This window comes from Triticum aestivum, chromosome 2B, assembly GCF_018294505.1.
Source record: "Triticum aestivum cultivar Chinese Spring chromosome 2B, IWGSC CS RefSeq v2.1, whole genome shotgun sequence".
Lineage (NCBI taxonomy): Eukaryota > Viridiplantae > Streptophyta > Magnoliopsida > Poales > Poaceae > Triticum > Triticum aestivum.
In genome coordinates, this window is record NC_057798.1 from 7,561,270 (window position 1) to 7,587,779 (window position 26,510).

The following is a 26,510-nucleotide window of genomic DNA, read 5'->3' on the forward strand; positions in this document are numbered from 1 at the left end:
CGTCGAGCTGGAGAGATGCAATGGCCATGCAAGGTGAGAGGATTAACCGACCCCGTGCAGCCCGCACTGAGTATTTATATGTTCGTGCTCATTTCATATGTTCATACGCATTTCATATGTTCGCATGTCACTCCATATACTCACTTCATATGTTCATACTCATTTCATATGTTCATGCATAAACAAAATTGTACTGCTTCATATGTTCATACTCATTTCATTTTGCGGGGACAGAGGTAACCTCATGGGTTCCTCTTTAATTAATGGGATATAATTAGGTCTATAAACTTCAGCTGTCTAACAGCTCTAAAAGACGAAACATTTTGTTTTGTGCTTCCAGTTCCATTATTTCTAGATCCTGCTTAGCTCGCAGTCTTCAGTGTATCCTGGATGACGAAGGCCACTGCATGGATGCCAAGCTGAGTGAACACACAAATAAATGCATATACAAAAGGAATAACCAAATGGAAAGCCTAAACCATCAAAGGTGTAGATCGCAAAAGGAGTGCAACATCACCCAAGAGCACTACCAAATGTTATTTCCGATCTATTTTCAAAATTTTAGCCTAAACTTCATATGCCATGTCAGAAAATTTCAGATACAAATTTAGTTTACACATTCATAGTATGAGAAGATCTTTTGTTTTTGCTATGAAGAGATATTGGGCCTACCACTAATACTTATGGAACAGTTTATCCTTTTTTAGTGGGAGAAGAGTTTATGCTTTATGTATCACCTAGTACATGTTATCTTTTACAATAAAATTTATTGCAATGCAAAGATCATTGTACAGTAGTGTCTACATCCAAATTTTCAGATTTTCTTATCATTTTTTTAGTGGTGCTATCATCCATTGTTGGTAGCGAGGTACCATCAGCCTTGTCGCACTAGAACTTCTCCCGGCCACAAATAAATACACGAGTGCATATATGCTTATATACCTCTCCACCGTCGAGATGATCTGACAGTGCCTTCCAGACTGTTTTTGGCAACATTTCTGCAAGATAATGAATAAGAAATATGGTGTCTCGGTTCAACTGTCTGGGAATAAATAGGAACATTAGTAAAAGTACTGTGGTGTTTGAAACGAGCTGCACTACTCACAGTTCAGCCAAGTTCCCCACAAGAACAAGAGAGAGAATCTTGGGCGGAACTGTGCCAGTCAGCATATTCCCGTTCAGCCGCCTGCAAGGAAGAAACAAAACTTGTCATTTTGCACTTAGAAGATTGCACCTTGTATGTAGTGGTGGTTTAACATACAATGATGCAATGCATGCTAAATATCATTTTTTCATCTTTGTGTAATACTTGTAATGTGACCAGAACTCATACAGATAACGCAGCGCCCGGACGGCCCCGAGTGAGGCCGGTATGGCTCCAATGAGAAGGTTGTCATAGAGATGAAGAGTGATCAGGCTTGTTAGGTTGCCGAAGGTCGCTGGTATCGGTCCGGTGATGTTATTTGCATACAGCACACTACATGCAAAGATGAGGAGGTCAATCCCTGGTGTAGTGTACGTGCAACAGCAATGTCTCTGCTTGGCAGCAAGGTTGCAGTTCCTCTTACAGATACTGAAGATGCTGAAGACCTCCCAGCTCCGGAATCAGGGGGCCTGAGATACCCGCCTTGCCCAAATCCCTGCGCGCACGCACACAACGGAAACAAATAGCCATAGACATGTTTATAGATATATCCTTTGAACAAGGAGGCCGGGGAGAAGAGAGAGAAAAGTGAACTTACACACGGACAACGGAACCGTCGCTCGAGCAAAAGACATGAAACCAGGTGCAGGGATCGGGAAGGGTTGGATCCCAGCTTTGGAGCACGTTGCTGGGGTCCTCCCACGCCTGCCTTTGCGCGTAGAGGATGTCGCCTTCAGATCTCTTACAAACTAGCGTAAGTATTCTTGGAAACTAGAGTTGCAAATATATGACCATGGGCATATACCTACGTACCTTCTACTCCCTCCGTTCTGAATTACTTGTCTTAGATTTGTCTAGATACGGATGTATCTAGCACTAAAATGAGTCTAGATACATCCGTATCTAGACAAATCTAAGACAAGTAATTCAGAACGGAGGGAGTACGTTGCAGCTTGCAAGAGTTGCAAGAGCAAGGAGGCTTGTCAGGAGAGCTACTGCAAAGAGAGTCGCCATTGCGCTTGGAGCTAGCCTGAGATGTCTTACTTTGGGTTGGTGGTACTGGTGGAGCGATGGAAGGCTTTTTATACGCGTTGTGCAGAAGGAAATTTCCCTCCTCTACTGCACAAGATGCCAACACAGAAAACGTACGCACGTACGCACACAAACGTATGGTTATATGTCTTTCTGACGTAATAAAGGGCATACACTCTACTAATCATTAAGATAAGAAAATAGAAAGAATTAACATACTATGTTATTTTAGTATTGCAGAGAGTGATTGCCAACCATGTGCAATTATTTAGTTGCCGGCCATGCATCCAGGCCGGCTGGTGAAGAAGTGGCAAATGGAGGGACGCGGTGTTTCTGCTCGTGAGCACACATGAGCTCTTTATCTGGGCGGTTTAGTTGCCTCTGCCGATGTGATGCCATTTATTAGCTGCGACAGAGACACGAGCGCTAGAAAAGAAAGGAAACGACGAAATACATCTGAGCTGTGGGCCAAGACGAAGACGGAGGACACGTGGTGGTCGATGGCAGCTAGTCGAGCCATGGCTCAGGACGTCGGTCCTCTTCCCGATCCGTGGATCAAGAAAGTTGCTTTTCGTTATCTTCTACCGGCGACAAATTAAATAACAAGATGTGGTGGCAGCTGGCGGGGGGCTGGGTCGGTATTGTCGTCTCCTACCTCACGCTGCTGGATTCTTCAATTAGATAGAGTGCCGGGCATGTGCAGAAGCGATTCAACTGGGGAGGCAAGATCTACCCGTGGGCATGGAGTTCCTCATGCAACCGATCAAGAGGTACAAAAGGTCTCTCTCAGTTTTTCTTTTCTTTTCTTTGTACTCCCTCCGTCCCGTAATATAAAAGCGTTCTTCACACTACAATAGTATCAAAAATGCTCTTATATTATGGGATGGGGATGGAGGGGATAGATTCCATCGTGTCGATCTGCAGTTTCGACAGTTTGCTTGGCAGATTTACAATGCTTAAGGAGCCTGCTTGATAGTGGCGTCTCTTTGGAGCCCCTCCATTGTCCTGTGGCGGCGCTGCCTGCGGGGATCGAGCAGAATCAACCCCGTGCGGGAAGATTCGACCAGCAGATTTGTTTGGTGGAGACGGCAGTTGCAGAGGGTTCGCAATAGGCTTCGGCCCAGTCCATAGGGAGGATGGATCTGAGAGCTCGAGGATGAGCACGCAGGTATGTTAGGAATCAAAATATTCAATCCAAAAAATTAGTAGTGCACCTCTGCTTCAGAGAAATCTCAAAAAGAAAAAAGAAAAAAACTCAGCTTCAGCGAGTACACTACATATGTACTATGTGATTGATTGCAATTAACAGAGTGCAGACTGGGTAGAACAGCAACCGGTTATGACAAACGTACATATTTAATTTGACACTTCCTATTTGCCAGCATACGTAGTGGCAAGGCGCCATCGGCAGCAGTGAGAACACGGAGACACAGATAGCAGAGGAGGAGGCCTTGACGGTCTCAGGCCCCTATGATTACAATACGCAATGAGTAAAACAATTTTCATGTGAAATATATTTATAACCTCATCGTTTTCCACCGAACTCGAATGTTCTTTATGTAGCACCTATGATTTTTTCTGAACAGCAGGCGGCCCGAGATTATCCAGAGCCACCCAAACATAGTGCAGGCTTACTAACCACCATGGATGCTAGATTATTCAAAACAAACTACTCCTATTCTTAAAGTTGATTTTTCAGTTTCTACCCTTGCACTGAAAATGTCTTACTCTTTTTCTTCCCTCCACGGCGGCTAATTAAGGCAAAGTGCTCATCCCCTCCAGGCTCCGAACCGAAGACCTAATTTGGCGATAGAGGATGAATAGCATGATGAGCAGTGCCTCAAAGGAAAGGAGAGGAACGTTTCCATAAAGTTCACGATCACATGCAGTCGCACCGGTGCCAAGAAATTTGTGTTTATTTTGCATGCATTACGTATAATTTTTTTGCAACTATCTATATGAACAACTATTCCAGCAGTTAGAATAGAGTAGATCCCACCATGTGCTTGCATTCGGCTGCTACAAAATCCAAATCACAGATTTTTTAAAAAATGGGCCCAGGAAATCAGTGCCATGTTCCCGTTTTTCGGCCGAAATAAACAGTAGCCCCATTCTCCTGTATTTCGGCCTAGGATGCAAAGAGGCAGCAACCCCCATTTTTCTGTAATTCGGCCCAGGATAACCACCCCATCGCATGCAAATGGGCCCGATGTAAGTGGGCCAAAAATGAAAAATGCGCCGTTGCCGGGGATCGAACCCGGGTCACCCGCGTGACAGACGGGAATACTTACCACTATACTACAATGACTTGCTTGCTTTTAAAATGGACTATAATTTTCAAAAAGGAGGAACACAGTGACATTCGCAGCAGCACAAGACATGATGTGGCACATGGTCTGTCCTTTTTCTTACGCGTCCATGAACGCAAACGTTTCAACAAGTTCCTATTACTACATGTTATATAGGCACAGCGCATAAAAGAGAAAATAAAGTCGAACACGGAGTAGAAGCTCCGAGCGTGCTACACCCCCTGTGTGTAGCACCCGAGAGCTCCTATGCATTTTCGAAATAAAACCCAGCTACTACCTCCGTCCTAAAATAAGTGACTCAACTTTGTACTAACATTATACTAAAGTTAGTGCAAAATCGAGTCACTTAATTTGGGACAAAGGGGGTATTTTCCTCACTAGTATTACACTAGCATTTATGTGGAGAGATCTAAGGAAAACAATTCATATCGGGCGATTGATGGTACAGAGAAATGGCCCGCTTCCTTGCGCGCCAAAAGGAAAAAATCGCCTCCTCACAAGTTCCTACACAATCATGCTTTTTGTCGCCCCACCTGGCCCAAACTCCGACGCTCCTACATTTAGTGCTCTCCTCCGATCCCCTGCTCCTTCTCAGGGCCGGGGGCTCCTCGACTGCTTCTCCTCGCATCATTTTTGGAAATTTTTCTTCCACCATGGACCTTGAGTTGGGGCTCAACATTGAAGCCCTCCAAGTGCATCAAGCATGGTGAAGCACCTATACTATGGGGAATGAGTACAGAGCGGAGCTCGTTGGATGGTGTTATTAAACTCGAGATTGTTTTTCTTCTGTCTTTGTTTTTTCGAGAAGCATGACTTATGGCACACCAGACTAAACAACTAATGGGCCTCCTTGCGCGTCTCCATGACCCACAAGGCATTAGCCACATGTTCAGCTACATGAGAAATTTTTTGTCTCTCTGTTTTCCCTTTCACCTCTCGGGTTTTCAAAAAAAAACTTCCAAGAGTTGGATCCGCTTAACAGATCACTCTAGGAGGGGGTGGGGGATTAGAGCAAAATCCGATAGTTCTCGGGTAGGGGGTACCGAGCTGGTGGTCTCGGCTAGATGGTAACAGGAAGAATAGGGACACATTGTTTACCCAGGTTCGGGCCCTCTCGAAGAGGTAATGCCCTACTCCTGCTCTTGTATATATTTTGTGGATGAGTACAAAGTACATGTGATTTACCTCGAGATAGTATGAATGAGTTTAAAAGAATTTCCTCTATGGACAAAACTCCTCGGCTTATATAGGGGCCGGGGGGTACCTAGGGTTACACATGTTCGGTTGCATCTAGAGATAAACATGCCGAATACTTGAAAATGCCTTAAAGTGCACACAAGTCTTCGGAAGATCATATCTTGAGTGTGTCGAGGGCCATGCTGAACATGGCCCATTCTTCAGTTGTTGGTGGGTCATTGGGTCGGCCCATGGTGGTAGGCCGACGCGGTGAGTACCCCTAATTTAGGACACCATCAGTAGCCCCTGAACTGGTCTTCAAGCCGAGGACATTGATCTACTCCTCAGAACAGCTTCAACTTCAGGTCTTCAGCTTTGTATATATTCCATTTTTTTTCGAGCAGACTCTTGTCCGAGGTCTTCTATGCCAAAGTTGATTCCTTGTAGGCGAGGTATGCCTTCCAAGGACCTCCGACAATTTTTGGAAATTTTCAAACCCCATACTTTGACATGCCCAATTAGGGGAGTTGTACGGGGTCCCACGCCCCACTTTTAGTGGCATCTATTTAGTTTCTTTCCCTCGATTCACGTACCCATGTAAGACACGACGCCTGGAAACAGGCGGGTTAAACACCAAAGACTCAAATGTCCCGTCTAAAGGGGTCCAATCCTTGCATATATATAACTTGTCCCTCAACCCCTCGCTTTCAGAGCTCCATAACAATGACAAACGGCCCCAGCTCGTTGAATCGCCCCAATGACCCCTCGAGGGAGACTGGAAAAGTTGCTCGGTTACCCAAGGGCAACTAAATTGGCTCGTCACTCAAGGGTACTTGCCCAATCCAAAGTTCACATAGACCTGTCCTGGCCTGGTAGCCATGGATGATGGGGTTCTTAATGATAACTTTCCCACTCCGCATGGAGCAGAGCACATATGCTTTATTCCCTTCCTTTTCCGAGGTCTCGGTTTTCCGATTCACCCCTTCCTCATGGGTCTTTCTCGAGTTCTGTGTCCATCTGTTTTTTACTTTCACCTCCCGAGTTTCTGAGATATTTTCAAAAAAAAGCTAGATTCACTTAAAATATCATCGTATTGCAGAGGGGGGGGGGGTATAGGGATTTTCCGTGTCCAACTTTCCCAAAACCTCCCTTCACTAACCGGTACAGAGCCAAGGTTTCTTCAGACATGCCTTTGTAAGTGGCTAAACATTTTATAGCGAACTAGTGCACTGCATAGTGACCATTCAATCGGAAAGAACTCATCTCTGGGAGACCGACTTGACTAAGCACCAGGATGGATGTTCTTCCTCATTTGAATTGCTTTTGTAATTGGATAGTCATCTTCAGCATGCTGGCTCCTTGCATATCCTAGGCTGGACTAAGAGGTGCTTGCCGAGATAAAACCCTCCCACCTTTTTGATGTTGTGGATTTTCTTTAAAGCAGTTAGTTTGCAATTCGTTCCCAATCCAATCACCCTGAACTTCATTGTTGTAGTTCTTGCTGGATGCATGATTAATTGGTCGATTTAGCAGTCTGTGCTTGTTGCGCACCTATGCAAAATTTATTCGATTGTTAACCGTGTAGGAGGTGGGTAATATGATGGAAAATGTTATCCATTGAGCGTATGCAACAAGAAATTACAAGGGTCCGATTCAATTGTTGCACTAGTAATGGAGACTTGCAAAGTAAGGATTGGGTTAGCAGCACCGGGAAGAAAACCATGCCCAGTTAGAGTAACAGCATTATAGAAAGCAACCAGGGGCTTCGTTGAGAATCTGGGTAATACTGTCTTTTATTGTGCGGGCAATTCAATCGAGCTTTGATCACTAAGCGAGGCCTACAATTTAGACAACATGTGTAACCATTGTGTATTGTGTCTGCAGAATAAAACAATTTTCATGTGAAATATATTTATAACCTCATCGTTCTCCACCGAACTCGAATGTTCTTTATGAAGCACCTATGATTTTTTCTGAGCAGCAGGCGGCCCGAGATTATCAAGAGCCACCCAAACATAGTCGGGCTACTAGCCACCATGGATGCTAGACTATTCAAAACAAACAACTCCTATTCTTGAAGTTGATTTTTAGATTTCTACCTTTGCACTGAAAATGTCTTACCATAGGCCGGAATACTTTCCACTATACTACGACTTACTTGACTTTGAAATGGATTATGCCTTACAAATGGATGAACAAAGTGACATCCGCAGCAGCACAAGACATGGCGTGGTACACGATCTGTCCTTTTTTTTACGCATCCATGAACGCAAACGTTTCAACAAGTCCCTACTACATGCTATGTAGACATAGCGCATAGAAGAAAAGATAATTCTTCACACGGATTAGGAGCTCTTAGGGTGCTACTCACCCTGTGTAGCATCCGAGAGCTCCTATGCATTCTCGAAATAAAATCCAGCTATTTTCCTCACATGTGTTACACTAGCATTTATGTGGAGAGATCTGTCGAAAACAATTCATATTGGGCGACTGATCATACAGAGAAATCACCTGCTCCCTCGAACACCAAAAAGAAAAATCACCTCCTCACAAGTTCCTACACAACCATGCTTTTGTCGCCCCACCTGGCATGTACTCCGACGCTCCTACATTTAGTGTTCTCCTCCCCTGCTCCTTCTCAGAACCGGGGGCTCCTCGACTTCTTCTCCTCGCATCATTTTAGAAATTATCTCCTTCAACATGGACTTGAGCTGGGGCTCAACATTGGAGCCATCCAAGCGCATCAAGCATGGCGAAGCACCTATACTACGGGGAATGAGTACGGAGCGGAGCTTTTTTTTTTGAGGGAGTGGAGCTAGTTGGATGGTGTTACTAAACTGGAGATTGTTTTTCTTTTGTCTTTGTTTTTTCGAGAAGCATGACTTCTGACACACCAGACTAAACAACTATAAGGGGTCTCCTTGCGTGTCTCCGTGAGCCACATGGAATTAGCCACATGTTCAGCTACATGAGCAATTTTTTGCCTTTCTGTTTTCCCTGTCACCTCCCGGGTTTTTGAAAAAAAACTTCGCAGAGCTGGATCCGCTTAACAGGTCACTCTAGGGGCGGCGGGGGGGGGGGTTGTCAAAGCTAAATCCGACAAATCTTGGGTAGGGGGTGTCGAGCTGGTGATCTTGGCTAGATGGTAAAAGAAAGAATAGGGACACCGTGTTTACCCAGGTTCGAGCCCTCTTGAAGAGATAATACCCTACTCCTGCTCTTGTTTATTATTTTTGGATGAGTACAACACATGGTCGGTTGCATCTAGAGATAAACATGCCGTATATTTGAAAATGCCTTAAAGTGTACCCGATTTGTCTTTTTTGCTGAGAGCTGCTCAGATGTCCAAATAAGTTGAAATTTGAAGCGGACCTCACGCATCAAATTATGTACCACACAATTTTTTTTTGGATTTTTGAATTTTCTAGTAGTTGTATTGATTTATTTCTGAACGGCAGCAGATGAGCGTGGGCACCGAGTTGGATTTCCGAATATTCCAGACATATAGTATCACTTTCTAGACAAGAGCATAGTTACCAGACTGGATGGATGGGCCGATAAGAAAAACCAGAACCAGCCCCTTTTGTAGTGTTTGGTATATACTTGAAAGATTGCTTCGTCCGGACAAAAACTCTTTTTAACTAGATCCAAAATGAGATCATGTTTTTTTTTGAGAACATAAGATGAGACCATGGTTGATGGTTGTACTGCATATGACTTTGATAGAACATACCAGTACACCGATAATATATATGTATGTACTTTCCTAGGTATACATGGCAAGAGAGATTATTGAACATTGGGACAAGTAAAAAAACAAACAGCTTATCCAAGCCAGGTAGCAGGCTGGCATTTAGATGAATGCATGCCTTTGGAAGGAGGGTCGATCGACTACGGGCACTTGAGTTTGCCGGTCTTTGAGTCAACCAAGTTGGCGTAGCAGGGGCATTCATTACGGGTCTCCTGGCCGGTGCCGGAAGGGACGCAGTTACACTTTTCGCAACAAATATTGCAGTCCTTGTTACATATCTTGTTCCTCCAGTTCTTCGAGCAACGAGCGTTGCACGCTGACGGGCAATCTGCAGATCATACAACATTGAATCCATTTGTCAAGATACCATCGAATTAAACTAGACAGATTAGGTTTAAATTGTCGATGAAGGACACGTGCATGCTCCCATGTACCGATGTGCCTACCTATCTGTAGTGTCGACTGTGCATCCGTAGCAATGACAATGGCGGTGAGGAGGAGGGCGGCGAGGATGATGACAGGCTTGGAGTACGCCATGGATGCAGCTTAAGAGACTGATTATGTACGACCTATATGAATTAAATTGTTGATCGAGCTACTGATGTGTCCCCTTATATCTACTCGTATATATATACCAATATAAAAAGACCCAACGAGACATATCGTACTAATCTTGGCCATCGAACCAGGCCAATCCAATGGCCTGGATTGCTCCAATGATAAACTCCCAACATATTTAGCATGCAGATAATATCATACCAAACATAGCTCTAATAACAAAATTAGCACGCAAATAATACTTACCTAATATCCGTGTAAAATTAATATAATGCCTAATGAGAACATGCATTACAAGTACACAATTACTAAAACACATGAAAAGCAGAAACTAATTATAGGGGTAATAAAATTAGGCTAATCATGTAATGTCTGATTTTCACATCTCATTACTACCTTTGATTCATGTTTTGGAGCATACGTATATGGGCTTAAAGAAATTAGAATTGTCTAAACATATATAAGCTTGCTGCTGATCGGACAATAAATTCGATATACTTATGTGATATGCGGGCATAATCGCCACATAAAAAAATCAAAGTTTAGAATGTGAATTTCTTAAATCGGGTAAACTAAAAAAAATCTTGTGATGCTTGAGCCTAGCTAGAGTTAGTTTTTTAGGTTGCTTTGGGGCTCAAAGATAGTTTTGGAATTATTTAGAATCTTAAAATCATTTTCGGACAATATTTATATTACCAAAATAGAACTCACACATTTAATATAGGTAATCATATATTTTTTGGGCTATAAATTTTTTTCCCAAGTCTCAACTATTAATTTAGTGTTTTTGAACTTCTGTAGAAAAATTCCAAAATTCAAAATAAAAATGAAAGAAAAATAGAGAAGAAAAACCAGACCTAACGTACACACCCCAGCTAATCCTGAGCAGCCCACAACTAATGCTAGCCCACATGCGCTCAGCGCAGCAGGCCGCGGCTCAGCCCCACCCCACAGCTCCTTCCTCCTCTCTCCCACCGACGTGGGACACCCAGGTATAATTTCTTTCTTCTTGTTATTAGCTCCCCACCCCGTCCCCAAAATTTATTCAAAGAACTAGCCTATAATTTTTAGAAAGAAATACACCATTGGCAATTCAATATTCCAGTACGTTGTTACCTACTTTTTTTACATTGATTTGTGACGTGAAACATCTAATTTTTCATTTTTTCTTCTTCAGATGCATATACAGCGAATGGAAACTAATTATATGGTTAAATGCTAAGTTTTGTAAATAAAAAATGTTTATAAAAAATACGGTTAAATGTCCGTCATCCAGCCACATCACATTCACCTCACATGATTCCATCTTTGTTGGTTCCTTCTTGCGGTAAGAAAAGGTATAGTACATCTATTGCTATTCTTTTCTGGTATAGTTTACCTCCTATTCAAATTATTCTCCTCCAAAGAAAACTTATAATTTTTCCTAGAAATGCAAACAGCAATAGAATAGCTCAATTATACTCTTACCTATTTATTTTAGATTTATTTATGAGGCCAAATATCTAATTTCTATACTATATGGTTTTTGGATGCTTATGCGGTGAATGGAAGAAAAAACTGGGTTAAATGTTATCTTCGAAACAAGAAATGATCTATTGCTAATTTTTGTCATCCGGCCAGATCACATTCACCACACACAATTATATATTCTTGTGTTCATTCTTCCAAATGGAAAAGGTAAAGCAGAGCTACTAATATTCTTTTCCATTATAATGTGCCCCTCTATTTTTTCCTCTCCAAAGAGCTCGAGCATGACTTCAACTATAAAAATCTGACAGAAATTTAATAATTTGATTATACTCTTACCAAATTATTCTATATATATTTGAGGACGGTCATCTGATTTTGTCTTTTGATCCATATATATGAAAAATGAGAAAATATCCAGTGGAAACCAAGTTTCAATAGAAGGTGCTGGAAAAAATAGTATCACGATTATAAAAAACATATAAATTCAAATTCACTTGGGAGGTACCAAATATAATTCAGCATCAATTTAATATTTTCACATGTTTTAGTAGTTTTGTTTTTTATAGTTTCCAAGCACACCTGAATTTGAAACTGGAATTTTACATGTTTGTTTTACATCAAATCTCTGTCGCACTATACTTTTGTTAATATTTTTTTGAATTATTTGAAACATGATTTTAACTTAGTTTCTTTTGATTTCCATAGAACGCAGTAGACACGGGCCCCAAGGGAGGGAGCGCAGGTATTGGCGATGTATTTTAGGGCTGTGATTTTTTTCCTAGTTTTTTTGTGATAGAACAACTGTTGGAGGCGATATTCCCCTTCTACAACCGAGCTCAAATGACCTCGGGATGAATAGTAACTCAAACAACAATTAACAAATGTTGAAAAAAATTAGTAGAGCTACTGATTTTGTTTTTCTTTTCACAACTTCTGCAAATGTGATTTCATATTGGAATTTTGCAAGCTCTTAGAACATTTGTCAAAGTTTATCATAAAAAAATTCAGTTTTTTTGAAGATTTTTTAATTTCATTATTCAGCCGAGCTCATTTGAGCACGGGTGCAAAAAATTCACGTCCTGTTGGAGGCTGTTTCTGAAACATTATTTTCACTTAGTTTCCGTCGGTTGGAGGCAGCGGACATGGGCGCCATGGGAGGGATCACCGGCATTGGCAATGTATTTTAGGGCTGCGAAAAAAATCTCAGATTTTTATGGAAGAACCACTGTTGGAGGCGAAAGTCCCCTTCTACACCCGAGCTCAAATGAGGTCGGGATGAATAGCAACTCGAAAAACATTTAACAAATGTTAAATAATATCTGATTGTTATGGTAAACTTTGACAAATGTTCTAAGAGCTTTGAAAATTCAATCATGAAATCACATTTGTGGAAGTCATGCGGAAAAAACAAAATTGATACTCTTAATTCACATTTGAGAAAGTCGTGGATTCAGAGTAACAATTTTGTTTTTTCCCCACGACTTTCACAAATGTGATTTCATGATGAAATTTATCAATTTTGTTTTTTTAAACGACTTTCTCAAATGTGATTCATGATGAAATTTTACAAGCTCTTATAACATTTGTCAAAATTTATCATAAAATGTCAGTTTTTTGAACATTTGTGAAATGTTTTCAATTTTACTGTTCACCGAGCTCATTTGGAGCTGGGGTGCAAAAACTTCATGTGAGGCTGTTTTTTGCCCTGAAGTGCCTAAAAACTGTTAGTTCCCTATTTTAGAGCAGCTCTTAGGGGATGTAGGAGTCTTTCGTGATATGGTTTGCTTTTCCAATACTTCTACTTCCTCCATTCCTAAATATAAAGCTTTTCAGAGATTTCAATACCGATTACACACGAATCAAAATGAAGTAATATACACTCTAAAATATGTATATATACATCTATATGTAGTGAGTAATGAAATCTTAAAAAAACTTATATCTAGGAACAGAGGGAGTAGTAGTACTTAGTTTATTGGTGCTTGACTCGAACATATCTCACATTGGATGCACACCTGGATCACAACGCTACAGCTCAGACTGCAACAAAGAATGAAGTAATCAACGTCACTTGCTTAAGAAAAATGGTTTCCCCCCGCTTTGTATTACAAAGCAACCACCGATACAACCAACGATAGGTGCTGGGGCCGCAGCACAAACAAGCCCAAAGAAAAACAGAGAAAAAAGAAAGAGAAATAAATGCCAACAATGATAGATCAACGAAACAAAGATGACCGGTGACCGCTGCACCCTCCGGAGAAGTACCACCATGTTCCTAGCACTCTGAAGGGCCGCGTACCAAGCAGCACCTTCAAGAAGGAGGCGACGACGATGCCGCTGTTGCCCGGACTAGTCCTAGGGTTTCCCCCGGTACGCGGGGGGCAGTGGGGGGAGGGTGTTCCCGACGCCCTTCAGAAAGGTCCGGCGGCACCCACAGGTGTTGCCGCATCGGAGCCAGACGAGCCGCCAGAGATTTCTCCCAACCTAACCCCCTACCACCACCCCAGACGAATCATAGTGCACCGCCCATCCCGCCGCCCACCAACATGTGCCACCACGGCCACCAAATCAACTTCGCCGTCTCCCTAAGGTCACCGACACGAGACCTAGAGGACGGGAGAAGAGATAGTGGCCTCGGGGGCATCCACAACATCACCGACGTGAGGGGACAACCACCACCGCCACCGCGGAGCCGACCGGACGCACGAACAAGGGGCCTGCCAGGCGCCGAGGCCTGGCCGGACCCAAAAGGGTCCAGACAGCCCCTACCGCCATGCTGCAGCTCACCGGCCGACGAAGCCGCTACCGCCCGCAGATCACCGCCTCTTCGCCACCAACCAGGGAGCAGCGTCGCCACGCACCGAGACGTCGGCCCGTCCTAGCCCAGATGGAGCCCGAAAGGGCCCAGATCTGGGCCGTGCGGGCGCCGCCGGCCACCAGCACCGCCACGCTGCCCCGCGGCCAACGGCCGCGCCGCCGCACCAAGGACCACGAAGCTCGCCGGAAACCCTCCACCAAGCTCCACCGCAGCCGGCCGAGCTGCACCGCCGCCATGGGGAGGCCCCCGTGCTCCCCCATGAGCGAGTGGGGAAGGGACAGCCCGCTGCCGCCAGCGCCGCGCGGGCAAGGCCTGGCGGTGGCAGGGAGGGCGATGGACGGGGAGGGGGACCGGAGGCGAGGAGTGGCAGGGGCCCACCCGTCGCCCGCGGGGAGCGAACGGGCGGGCGGACGCGAATGTGGGGGAGGGGGAGAAGGAGGAGGAGGAGAGGGACCCGGGGCGCGCGCGGCCGGCGACCGGCGGCGGCGGGCCGGGAGGGGGGCAGCCGCCGGCGGCGGCGGTGGACGGGGGGAGGAACCCTAGTCGCGGGAGCTCAGGCTCTTCAGCACCATCAACGTCACTTTCTTAGTTAGCTGTACACAATTAAAGGATGATCTCAAGAACGTAACGCGCGCTTACCACCATCCTCTACGGCCATCCTCTGCATATAAGAAGGAGACCGTGTCAGCTTCCCAAGCCGGCCTTCCCCCTCGTGCATGCCATGGCGACACCTGCCTCCTCATGCCAACTCCTCGATGGCCGCCGTCCGGGGCTGTGGCCGCCACCGGAGTGGCACTAGTAGAAAAAGGATCAAATGTGAGACACATTAGTACCGGTTCGAACGGCTATGCATTAGCCCCGGTTCGTGTTGAACCTTTAGTACCGGTTCGTGCCATGAACCGGTATTAAAGGGGTGGTGGCAGGCTGGCGTCAGGCCGGGGCCCCACGAGCCCCTTTAGTCCCGGTTTGTGGCACAAACCGGTACTAAAGGGCCAACCTTTAGTACCGGTTCGTGCCATGAAGCGGCACTAAAGGGGTCTAACCTATAGTCCCGGTTGTAGACACAAACCGGGACTATATGGCAATTTTCAAACTTGGAAAAATCATAACTAAATCATCCTAATTCAGAAAAATACATATAATATATCAAAATTTGGAGAACAAAAAGATTGATCCGGTGGCTGGGTTTGGCACGGGTCATGCATCTCCACACGACCTCTTCAGTGTGGGTTGAGTTAATGATTGCCTACGGTGAAGTCGGAGTCGTTTGATCAAGGCTTAGGGATGGTGATGACGCCTCTAGGGGAGTAGTGATGACGATGACATCTGCGTGCTATCTCGGCAAAATCCTCTTTGGAGTGGTGTGCGTGAGGTTTCATATGTGTGCCGCCCAGCGGTTGTGATGGTTTTTGCCTGGTTTTTCATAATGAACTGGGCAACCTGGTTTTCGCTCAGTTTTCCTCAATTAACTGATCAACTCTTTTCTTCTTAAAGAATGCAGGATAACTGCCATTTCAAAAAAAAAGTCAGACAATACTGTGTTGGTGAACTAGTTCATAATAGATGACTATTCTTTGACTACAAAAAGGAAGGTGCAGGCCTCCCAGCCTTTGCATCCGCAGAAACACACGACCACAATTTTATTATAGTTGACGCAAGACAGTGAGGCTAAAGTCATCAAGAAGCTGAGTACAACAAATACACCACAATAAGAAACCACAACAAGACATGACATAAACATCTACAACAAAGTCGTCAGTTTTCTGTGGCAATGCCTTTAAGAAGGCAGAAAATAACGACGACAATGTCACCAGTTCCATCATGTGTTTAGCTAGGACAAGGATTTTCATGATGGATCACGTGTCCCACCACTTAAGGCAGCACAATGGTACGAAAACAATGCATTTCTTGATAGGCACCATGGCCAGGTGGAAAGTAAAGTAGTTTTGGTGGTTTGCTTATCTTCGTATAGGATGTGCTGAGTGGGGAGTAGAGTGGGATAATTACGGGTACCAATAATTAATGATACCCGGATCACTCACTCAACGACATAGCTAGACTCATAAGGCGAATAACACATCTCCACATATGATTCAAATAAAATTAATTATTTGCAGCAAGCAAGGTACTGTAAGTACTTACATTTAGTCGGTCATCAAACTTTTTTTTTTTGACAAAGGGTGGATTTCATTAACTCAAAATGAAGCATCAAGGAGATACAAACGCAATGAGCACACACCCTGATTCTGCATGACTAAGATGCACACAACCAATAATACCGCACACACAAAGAATCGCACCAAAAAAGTAAAGTCATACATGACTGAAGCTATGACTAGACGAAGGAAAAAAAATCTGAAACGATCAAAACATGGATCGATGAAACAAAGAAGTCATCAAACTTGTACCTGTAACCATGTCATGTACATACATCAACCTTAATCAGGTATTCACCTATTATTAGAAAATATGATATGATATTGGTGGGTATATGCATTGATCTATAAAGTGGTGCCATTATGTGTATTGCTCTGGAACACCCCCCCGTGGCGATATTTGTTTCAGTGGTAGATGTCACTTTCCTTATCCTAACTTTATATAGTCAACATGCCGACATAATAAGTGAAACAAAGTGTGGACTACCCTTATTCAACTTTTGACCTACTCACGCCATCTTCAAGACCAACAGCATAAACACTAGCCGGACAGAAAATCTATATCTATACCTCTATATCTATACCTACTAATAAAGTCTCTCTCTCTCTCTCTCTCTCTCTCTCTCTCTCTCTCTCTGTGTATATATATATATATATATATATATATATATATATATATGCGCGTTTCTTCAATTTTTTCATCCGTTCACCACCGAAAATATTTTTCTTACATCCGAGGTGGTACTAAATTTTCGTGGTCCATCTGCTAAAAAATAAAAAGTTTTGTCCGGAATTTCATACGTGGGCCGCATACACTAAGGCCCAGAAAAGCCACACATATATATTGTGCGCATGCAGCTGGGAAACCTTATTTGTCACTCAGCGAGGCATATAGTTGGAGCTTCCCATCGGTCACCGGGCCGGCCCGTTTCTATTTTTTCCCCTCCAATTAATTTTTCCTTTTCCCGTAAAGTAATTTAATAAATTTTCCAAAATTTAGTTTTTTGTACTATTTTTTGTTAAGTCTTAGAATTTCAAAATTTGTTCCCACTTCCAAAAACATTTGGAAATTGAAATTTTTATTTTCTTTCTAAATTTGTTTGAAATTAAACAAATGTTCGCATTTCCAAAAAAAATTGTATTTTTTCTAGATTTATAAAATAAATTTCATTTCAAAAATAAATAGAAATTCGAAAAATATTCATTTTATCGAAATGATGTTCGTGATTAAAAAGACCTTTTTGAAAATTGATTTGAATGTTCACAACAAGTTTCCATTTTAAAAAATTGTTCACAAATTCAAAAAATGTTCGTTTCTCCGCCTTAAAAATGGTCATGTTTTCAAAAAGTGTTTGTGAATTTAAGAAAATCTTTCTATTTCAAGTTTTGTTTTCCTTATTCTAGAAATTAACCTTTTTAAGAGAAAAAAATTCTCACATGTTTAAAAAAATATCAGGAGGTCACCACGACCTCGACAAGGAGGCGAATGCTCTATGGGTGCATGCATGCGTGTATGGTGATATAAGCATCACCTACAATATGTCAATATCTCAAAGAGCCAAAAGTACAATTACAAAATCAGCCAATATATGTAACCACGGTGTGTTGTCTACCGAATAAAACAAGTTTCATGTGAAATTCATTTGTTTCCTCCCTTTCTCCATAGAAATCAAATGTCTCCTGTGAAGCACTACGATTTTCTTTGAACAACGAGGAGGATTGACATTACCAAGAGCTACCCAAGCATAGTTCAGATAGCTAACCCACATGCTGCATGTGATTTCTCAAAACAAACAATTCTGAAAGTTGATTTGGAATCTCTACCGTTGCACTGAAGACGTCTTGCTTTTTACACTCTCAAATGTTATACATATGTTGCTTGAAAACTTATTTTGGGTAAGTCAATTTTTCAGGCCATTAGATTAAGATGCAATGGCTTTTGAGTTTAAACGTGGTTTCAATGGTGATACAAAAAAGAGATAAGTACATATTTTGTCCCTCAGCTTCTTGAGCTAGTGTAGTTTTGATCATCTAACTTCAAAACGGGCCGAATTGAGCCCTAAACTCTTCTACCAGACACATCTACACACCCTAAGGGGTATCAATCCTGAGTTGGACTCATATTTGACCGGTGGTAACAATGGTGAAGGGGAAGGTCAGGGCTACGAGACGGGAAATGGAAATGTCGTTTTCGAACAAAAAAAGTGTCACATGTCAATGTCTAGAATGATGATTTTGAATGACAAGTTCATGTTCTTCAATGCCAATGGTGACTCCCTGTCTGACCATCTTGTGGTTTGTAATCTTCATGGGCCTGGGCCCTTAGATGGGCTATATGTCATTGTGGGCCTCCATGGTGGGCATTCCCTCGTCATAATCGGCTCAGTGTTAGGTGCTTTAGCCATTTTCCATTTTATTTCTTTTATTTCCCAAAAAAATTCATCTTTTATTTGTCATATTTTGTATTCCTCAAAAACTAAAATCACATTTTCCTTCTCTCAGTTTTTATCACGTTTTCCCATCCTCAAATAAAATATCATGTTTTCTTTTTGTTTTAACAATTTTCTTTTTTTGTTATTTGTAAGTTTTTTCGCTTTTATGCTGTTTTTTGAAAAAAATGTATTCCATCGATATTCTGTTTTTGCTTTCCTTTTATGTTTTTCTGATCTTTTCTTTTCTTGGACAATTTAAAAAAGCATGAATTATTTTTTGAAAACGTGAATGTTTTACAAATTTCACAAATATTTTCTAAAATTTGTGAGCATTAAAAAACTAGAAAAATCCTGTAAATTCATGAATAATTTTGAAAAGTTGTACTTTATTTATCAATCCATAAATGGTTTTCAAAATTCACAAAAATGTAATAGTTTTTCCAGAGCGAGCAGACACTGGCTGTTTTTTCTTTTGAGGATCAAAGCGACCAACACTGTCATACGGCAAGGTTACAATCATCAGAGAACCTAATCTTGCTAAGCTAAGGCGGGACAGCCGCCAGAAAGAAAAAATCGCCTTGACTTGTCGCCAGGGCAGCGAGCCTCTGGGCCATCATGTTCTGATCCCTTCTCACCCAACCAAACTGAATGGACCTGAACGAGCTTAGTGAAGCACGAATATCAGCAATGATTGCAAACACGCTAGACTGATTGGGTGTGTTCCGATCCAACGCCTTAACCAAGGAGAGGCAGTCCAGGTCCACCTGCACGACGCCGTTAAAATATTTACAAAGTTGTTGTAGGCCTGTCAGAACTTCCCCCCTTCCTCCGCAGAATAGCAGGGGGGACCTGTGACCTAACAGAAACGTCGCCGAGGGGTATTTCTATACACCACCTAACGGAAGAGGGTATTTTAGAGCATACTCAAACTTTAGGGGTAAATGCCAGGTGTGGGTTCAAGGTAGGGGGAGAAATGGAATTGTCCCTCAGAAAAATACAGCACACACATATCTTTACTATTAGTTGTTTCATGTGCTGCCATTTTCTCCTGCGCATGCAGTTCTGCTGCCGTTCTTCCGTGAGGAGAAGCCGCCCATTGCGCTTAGACCTGTCACGTGTGTCTTTCCACCATGCCCCAAGAATTAAGATACAGAAACATGCAAGCTAATACGGAGTACTCCCTCCGTTTCAAAATAGATGACTCAACTTTGTATTAAACTTAGTACAAAGTTGAGTCATCTATTTTGGAACGGAGGGAGTACTAGTTAAGCAATGCAGAAAACATGCACCCTATATGCATGCATGGGTATTTATGTATATTTGTGTGTGAACTGTGATGCCTGTATGGTGATATTAAGCATGCTATAGGTAATTAATATGTACACACTCTCAAAGTGCACCTGAAGTGTGTTATGTATCAACTATTGTTTGACTACGAATAAAAGCAGTGTGTCTTAATGTTACGAAATTTGTGTTGATCATTTTTCACCGTGTTAAGTAAAATTTTCAAATGTTCAGCCATCTCCTTCCCTACAATATTCATAGTCAAACAATACCATGCAGGTGAACTAGTTAATTCTTAACAAATGACTACTCTTATCTTAGTACAAAAACGAAGGTATAGCCTCGCAGCCTTTGCATACGCATGAACACAAGAGTACATGCCACAGTTCGATTGAAGTTGACGCAAGACAAGAGGCCAAAGTAATCAAGAAGCCGAGTACAACAAATACACCACAATAAGAAGCCATAACAATAAATGATATAAACATCTAACGCCTTGAAGAAGGTAACATGCCAATGGTGACGTCGCCGATCCAAGATGTGATTAGCTAGAACAAGGATTTTCATGATGGATGCCCTGTCCAACTACTTAGGCTAGTACAATGGTACAAAAACAATGCTTTTGTTGATAAGCACCATGCCAAGGTGGAAAGAAGAGTGGTTTGAGTGATTTTCTCATCTTCATATAGGATGTGTTGAGTGGGAAGTAGAGTGGTGATAATTATGGTAACAAGAATTAATGAGGGTGATGTTCTCGTCGTCATATAGGATGTGTTGAGTGGGAAGCAGAGTTATGATAATTATGGGTAACAAGAATTAATGATACCCGGATCACTCACTCAACGACATAGCTAGACTCATAAGGCGAATAGATATAGTATTCAAACAAAATTAATTATATCAAGCAAGCAAGGTACTATAGGTACTTACATTGGCCAGTCATCAAACTTCTTTTTTTGACAATGGGTGGATTTTATTGACTCAAAATGTGGCGTCAAGGGGATACGAACACAGTGAGCACACACATTGCCTCTGCATGACCAAGATGCACATAACCAACACTAATGCACACACAAAGAATCAAACCGGGAAAAAGTAATGTCATACAAGAGCAAAGCTATGACTAGATAAAGAAAGAAGAAAAAGAAATTCCCAAGCGATCAACAAAACAACATGTATCCATGTGATGTACATATACCAAACTTAATTAGGTATTCACCTATTATAAGAAAGTGGGATGTGATATTGGTGGGTATATGTATTGATCTATCAAATGGTGCCGCTACGTGTATTGCTCAGGAACATTTCCCGCAGATATATGTATTAGTGGTAGATGTCACTTTCCTTATCATAAGTTTACTAGGAAAACGGTTTCTAACGACGGTATATGTGGTCGTTAAAGGTCGTATTGTGGTCGTTAAAGGTCATTAACGACCACAATCTACTGGTCGTAGTAGGCTCTGTCGTTAAAAGTATAACGACCACGTATCTTTTGTGGTCGTTATTCTTGTAACGACGGGATGATGCGTCGTCGTCAATCCCAAGGCAACAACGACCACAATTGTAGTATTAACAACCACTTTTGTCATTGCTAATAATGTTATCATGCTGACCAAAGTATGATTACCAGCCACTCTATTCCCTTCAGAATCATTTATATTTAGTATAACATTCTGTTCAGCGATCACTTTATACATCACCCAACATTGCAATATTAAGACCCACATTAATATAGACACAAAAGAATTTGAATTGTAAGGGTCATAGCCTCTTTCATTAATAGATAGAAATACCAATGGACTTGATCATATCTATCTGAAAAAATATCATTTGAGAAATTTGAGTAGCAATCCTTATATGACCAATGGACTTGATCATATCTATCTGGACCATCAATCCTACAAAATGTTGAGTAGTTTATGGAAGTCAGCCCATGTAAATAAATTGGCACAAAGTGTAATAACATATAAAATCAATGTATACAACTTACTTGATCATGTTGGCTTTCATGAGAACTATCACTTAGAGATCTACCAGACACAAGTCGCTTAATTTCAGAAACTTCTTACACCATGCCATTGAACTTCTCTTTGAGTTAAACTATGGTCTTAGCTAGTTTGTGCATGGAGGGTGAGGGAGTCCTGGACTAGGGGGTGTCCGGACAGCCGGACTATTATCGACCGCCGGACTCCAAGACTACGAAGATACAAGATTGAAGACTCCGTCCCGTGTCCGGATGGGACTTTCCTTGGCGTGGAAGGCAAGCTTGGCAATACGGATATGTAGATCTCCTACCATTGTAACCGACTCTGTGTAACCCTAGCCCTCTCCGGTGTCTATATAAACCGGAGGGCTTTAGTCCGTAGGACACAACCTCCATTACAACAATCATACCATAGGCTAGCTTCTAGGGTTTAGCCTCCTTGATCTCGTGGTAGATCCACTCTTGTAATACACATCATCAATATTAATCGAGCAGGACGTAGGGTTTTACCTCCATCAAGAGGGCCCGAACCTGGGTAAAACATCGTGTCCCTTGTCTCCTGTTACCATCCGCCTAGACGCACAGTTCGGGACCCCCTACCCGAGATCCGCCGGTTTTGACACCGACATTGGTGCTTTCATTGAGAGTTCCTCTGTGTCGTCATCGATAGGCTTGATGGCTCCTTCAATCAACAACACCGTACAGGGTGAGACCTTTCTCCCCGGACAGATCTTCGTATTTGGCGGCTTCGCACTGTGGGCCAATTCACTTGGCCATCTGGAGCAGATCGAAAGCTACGCCCCTGGCCGTCAGGTCAGGTTCGGAAGCCTAAACTTCATGGCCGACATCCGCGGGGACTTGATCTTCGACGGACTCGAGCCACAGCCGAGCGTGCCGCGCTGTCACGATGGGCATGAATTAGCTCTGCCGCCGGACAGTGCCTTGGTGGCCGCACACGAATCCGCTCCGGCCCTTAGTCCAAAGCCAATCGCGCAGACCGAGGACCCGTGGCTGGACACCGCCTCGGGGGCTGCAACTGTTGGGGAACGTTGCAGAAAATTAAAATTTTTTCTACGGTTTCACCAAGATCCATCTATGAGTTCATCTATGCAACGAGTCTAGGGAGAGAGTTTTTATCTACATACCACTTGTAGATTGCGTGCGGAAGCTTGCAAGGTGATGACGTAGTCGTACTCGACGTGATCCAAATCACCGATGACCTGCGCCGAACGGACGGCACCTCCGCGTTCAACACACGTACGGAACAGCCACGTCTCCTCCTTCTTGATCCAGCAAGGAAGGGAGGAGAGGTTGAGGGAGATGGCACCAGCAGCAGCACGACGGCGTGGTGTTGGTGGAGCTGCAGTACTCCGGCAGAGCTTCGCTAAGCACTATGGAGGTTGAGGAGGTGTTGGGGAGGGAGAAGGAGGCAACCAAAGGCCGAGATGTTCAGGTATGAAGTCCCTCCTCTCCCCCCACTATATATAGGGGTGCCAAGGGGGGGTGGCCGGCCCTAGGAGATCAAATCTCCTAGGGGGTGCGGCGGCCAAGGGGGGTTTTCCCTCCCCCCAAGGCACCTAGGAGGTGCCTTACCCTCCTAGGACTCTTGCCCCCCTTGAACCCTAGGCGCATGGGCCTATGTGGGGCTGGTGCCCTTGGCCCATTAGGCCAAGGCGCACCCCCCACAGCCCATGTGGCCCCCCGGGACAGGTGGACCCACCCGGTGGACCCCCGGGACCCTTCCGGTGGTCCCGGTACAATACCGATAACCCCGAAACTTGTCCCGATGCCCGAAACAGGACTTTCCATATATAAATCTTTACCTCCGGACCATTCCGGAGCTCCTCGTGACGTCCGGGATCTCATCCGGGACTCCGAACAACATTCGGGTTACTGCATATACATATCCCTATAACCCTAGCGTAACTGAACCTTAAGTGTGTAGACCCTACGGGTTCGGGAGACATGCAGACATGACCGAGACGCTCTCAGTCAATAACCATCAGCGGGATCTGGATACCCATGATGGTTCCCACATGCTCCTCGATGTTGTCATCGGATGAACCACTATGTCGAGGATTCGATCAAACCCTGTATGCAATTCCCTTTGTCAATCGGTACGTTACTTGCCCGAGACTCGATCGTCGGTATCCCAATACCTTGTTCAGTCTCGTTACCGGCAAGTCACTTTACTCGTACCGTAATGCATGATCCCGTGTCCAACACCTTGGTCACATTGAGCTCAATATGATGATGCATTACCGAGTGGGCCCAGAGATACCTCTCCGTCATACGGAGTGACAAATTCCAGTCTCGATCCGTGTCAACCCAACAGCTACTTTCGGAGATACCTGTAATGCACCTTTATAGTCACCCAGTTACGTTGTGACGTTTGGTATACCCAAGGCACTCTTACGGTATCCGGGAGTTACACGATCTCATGGTCGAAGGAAGAGATACTTGACACTTGCAAAGCTCTAGCAAAACGAACTACACGATCTTTTATGCTATGCTTATGATTGGGTCTTGTCCATCACATCATTCTCCTAATGATGTGATCCCGTTATCAATGACATCCAATGTCCATAGTCAGGAAACCATGACTATCTGTTGATCACAACGAGCTGGTCAACTAGAGGCTTACCAGGGACATAGTGTGGTCTAAGCATTCACACGTGTATTACGATTTCCGGATAATACAGTTATAGCATGAATACAAGACAATTATCATGAACAATGAAATATAATAATACTTTTATTATCGCCTCTAGGGCATATTTCCAACAGTCTCCCACTTGCACTAGAGTCACTAATCTAGTTACATTGTGATGAATCGAACACCCATAGAGTTCTGGTGTTGATCATGTTTTGCACGCGAGAGAGGTTTAGTCAGCGGATCTGCGACATTCAGATCCGTGTGCACTTTGCAAATCTCTATGTCTCCATCTTGAACATTTTCACGGATGGAGTTGAAACGACGCTTGATGTGCCTGGTCTTCTTGTGAAACCTGGGCTCCTTTGCGAGGGCAATAGCTCCAGTGTTGTCACAGAAGAGTTTGATCGGCCCCGACGCATTGGGTATGACTCCTAGGTCGGTGATGAACTCCTTCACCCAAATCGCTTCATGTGCTGCCTCCGAGGCTGCCATGTACTCCGCTTCACACGTAGATCCCGCCACGACGCTCTGCTTGCAGCTGCACCAGCTTACTGCTCCACCATTCAACATATACACGTATCCGATTTGTGACTTAGAGTCATCCGGATCTGAGTCGAAGCTAGCGTCGACGTAACCCTTTACGACGAGCTCTTCGTCTCCTCCATAAATGAGAAACATGTCCTTTGTCCTTTTCAGGTACTTCAGGATATTCTTGACCGCTGTCCAGTGTTCCTTGCCGGGATTACTTTGGTATCTTGCTACCAAACTTACGGCAAGGTTTACATCGGGTCTGGTACACAGCATGGCATACATAATGGATCCTATGGCTGAAGCATAGGGGATGACACTCATCTCTTCTTTATCTTTTGCCGTGGTCGGTGACTGAGCTGAGCTCAGTCTCATACCTTGTAACATAGGCAAGAACCCCTTCTTGGACTGATCCATTCTGAATCTCTTCAAAATCTTATCAAGGTATGTACTTTGTGAAAGACCTATGAGGCGTCTCGATCTATCTCTATAGATCTTGATGCCTAATATATAAGCAGCTTCTCCAAGGTCCTTCATTGAAAAACACTTATTCAAGTAGGCCTTAATGCTGTCCAGAAATTCTATATTATTTCCCATCAGAAGTATGTCATCTGCATATAATATGAGAAATGCTACAGAGCTCCCACTCACTTTCTTGTAAACGCAGGCTTCTCCATAAGTCTGCATAAACCCAAACGCTTTGATCATCTCATCAAAGCGAATGTTCCAACTCCGAGATGCTTGCACCAGTCCATAAATGGATCGCTGGAGCTTGCATACTTTGTTAGCGTTCTGAGGATCGACAAAACCTTCCGGCTGCATCATATACAGTTCTTCCTTAAGATGCCCGTTAAGGAATGCTGTTTTGACGTCCATCTGCCATATCTCATAATCATAGTATGCGGCAATTGCTAACATGATTCGGACGGACTTTAGCTTCGCTACGGGAGAGAATGTCTCGTCGTAGTCAATCCCTTGAACCTGTCGATAACCCTTAGCGACAAGTCGAGCTTTATAGATGGTAACATTACCATCCGCGTCCGTCTTCTTCTTAAAGATCCATTTGTTTTCTATCGCTCGCCGATCATCGGGCAAGTCTGTCAAAGTCCATACTTTGTTTTCATACATGGATTCTATCTCGGATTTCATGGCTTCAAGCCATTTGTTGGAATCCGGGCCCGTCATTGCTTCTTCATAGTTCGAAGGTTCATT

At 43.4% G+C, this 26,510-nt stretch overlaps 1 protein-coding gene across 1 annotated transcript; it reads right to left on the reverse strand.

Annotated features, from left to right (window-relative positions):
- Positions 1 to 362: 362 nt before the first annotated feature.
- LOC123039880 (leucine-rich repeat protein 1-like) lies at positions 363 to 2,158 on the reverse strand. Its single transcript, XM_044462868.1, has 7 exons — positions 2,079 to 2,158; positions 1,743 to 1,883; positions 1,569 to 1,640; positions 1,310 to 1,477; positions 1,106 to 1,186; positions 943 to 998; positions 363 to 403 (listed from the first exon to the last, which is right to left on the reverse strand). The coding sequence occupies exons 1-7, from the start codon at positions 2,156 to 2,158 to the stop codon at positions 363 to 365; spliced, it is 639 nt and encodes a 212-aa protein (XP_044318803.1).
- Positions 2,159 to 26,510: the final 24,352 nt, after the last annotated feature.

Bases quoted from the DNA above. Each gene is read 5' to 3' on its own strand.
- LOC123039880 (XM_044462868.1), bottom strand. From the start codon at position 2,158: ATGGCGACTCTCTTTGCAGTAGCTCTCCTGACAAGCCTCCTTGCTCTT. The intron at 1,641-1,742 runs GTAAGTTCACTT...GCGTGCGCGCAG, and splicing joins GACGGTTCCGTTGTCCGTGT to GGATTTGGGCAAGGCGGGTA. The intron at 404-942 runs GTATATAAGCAT...GCATCCATGCAG, and splicing joins ATCATCTCGACGGTGGAGAG to TGGCCTTCGTCATCCAGGAT.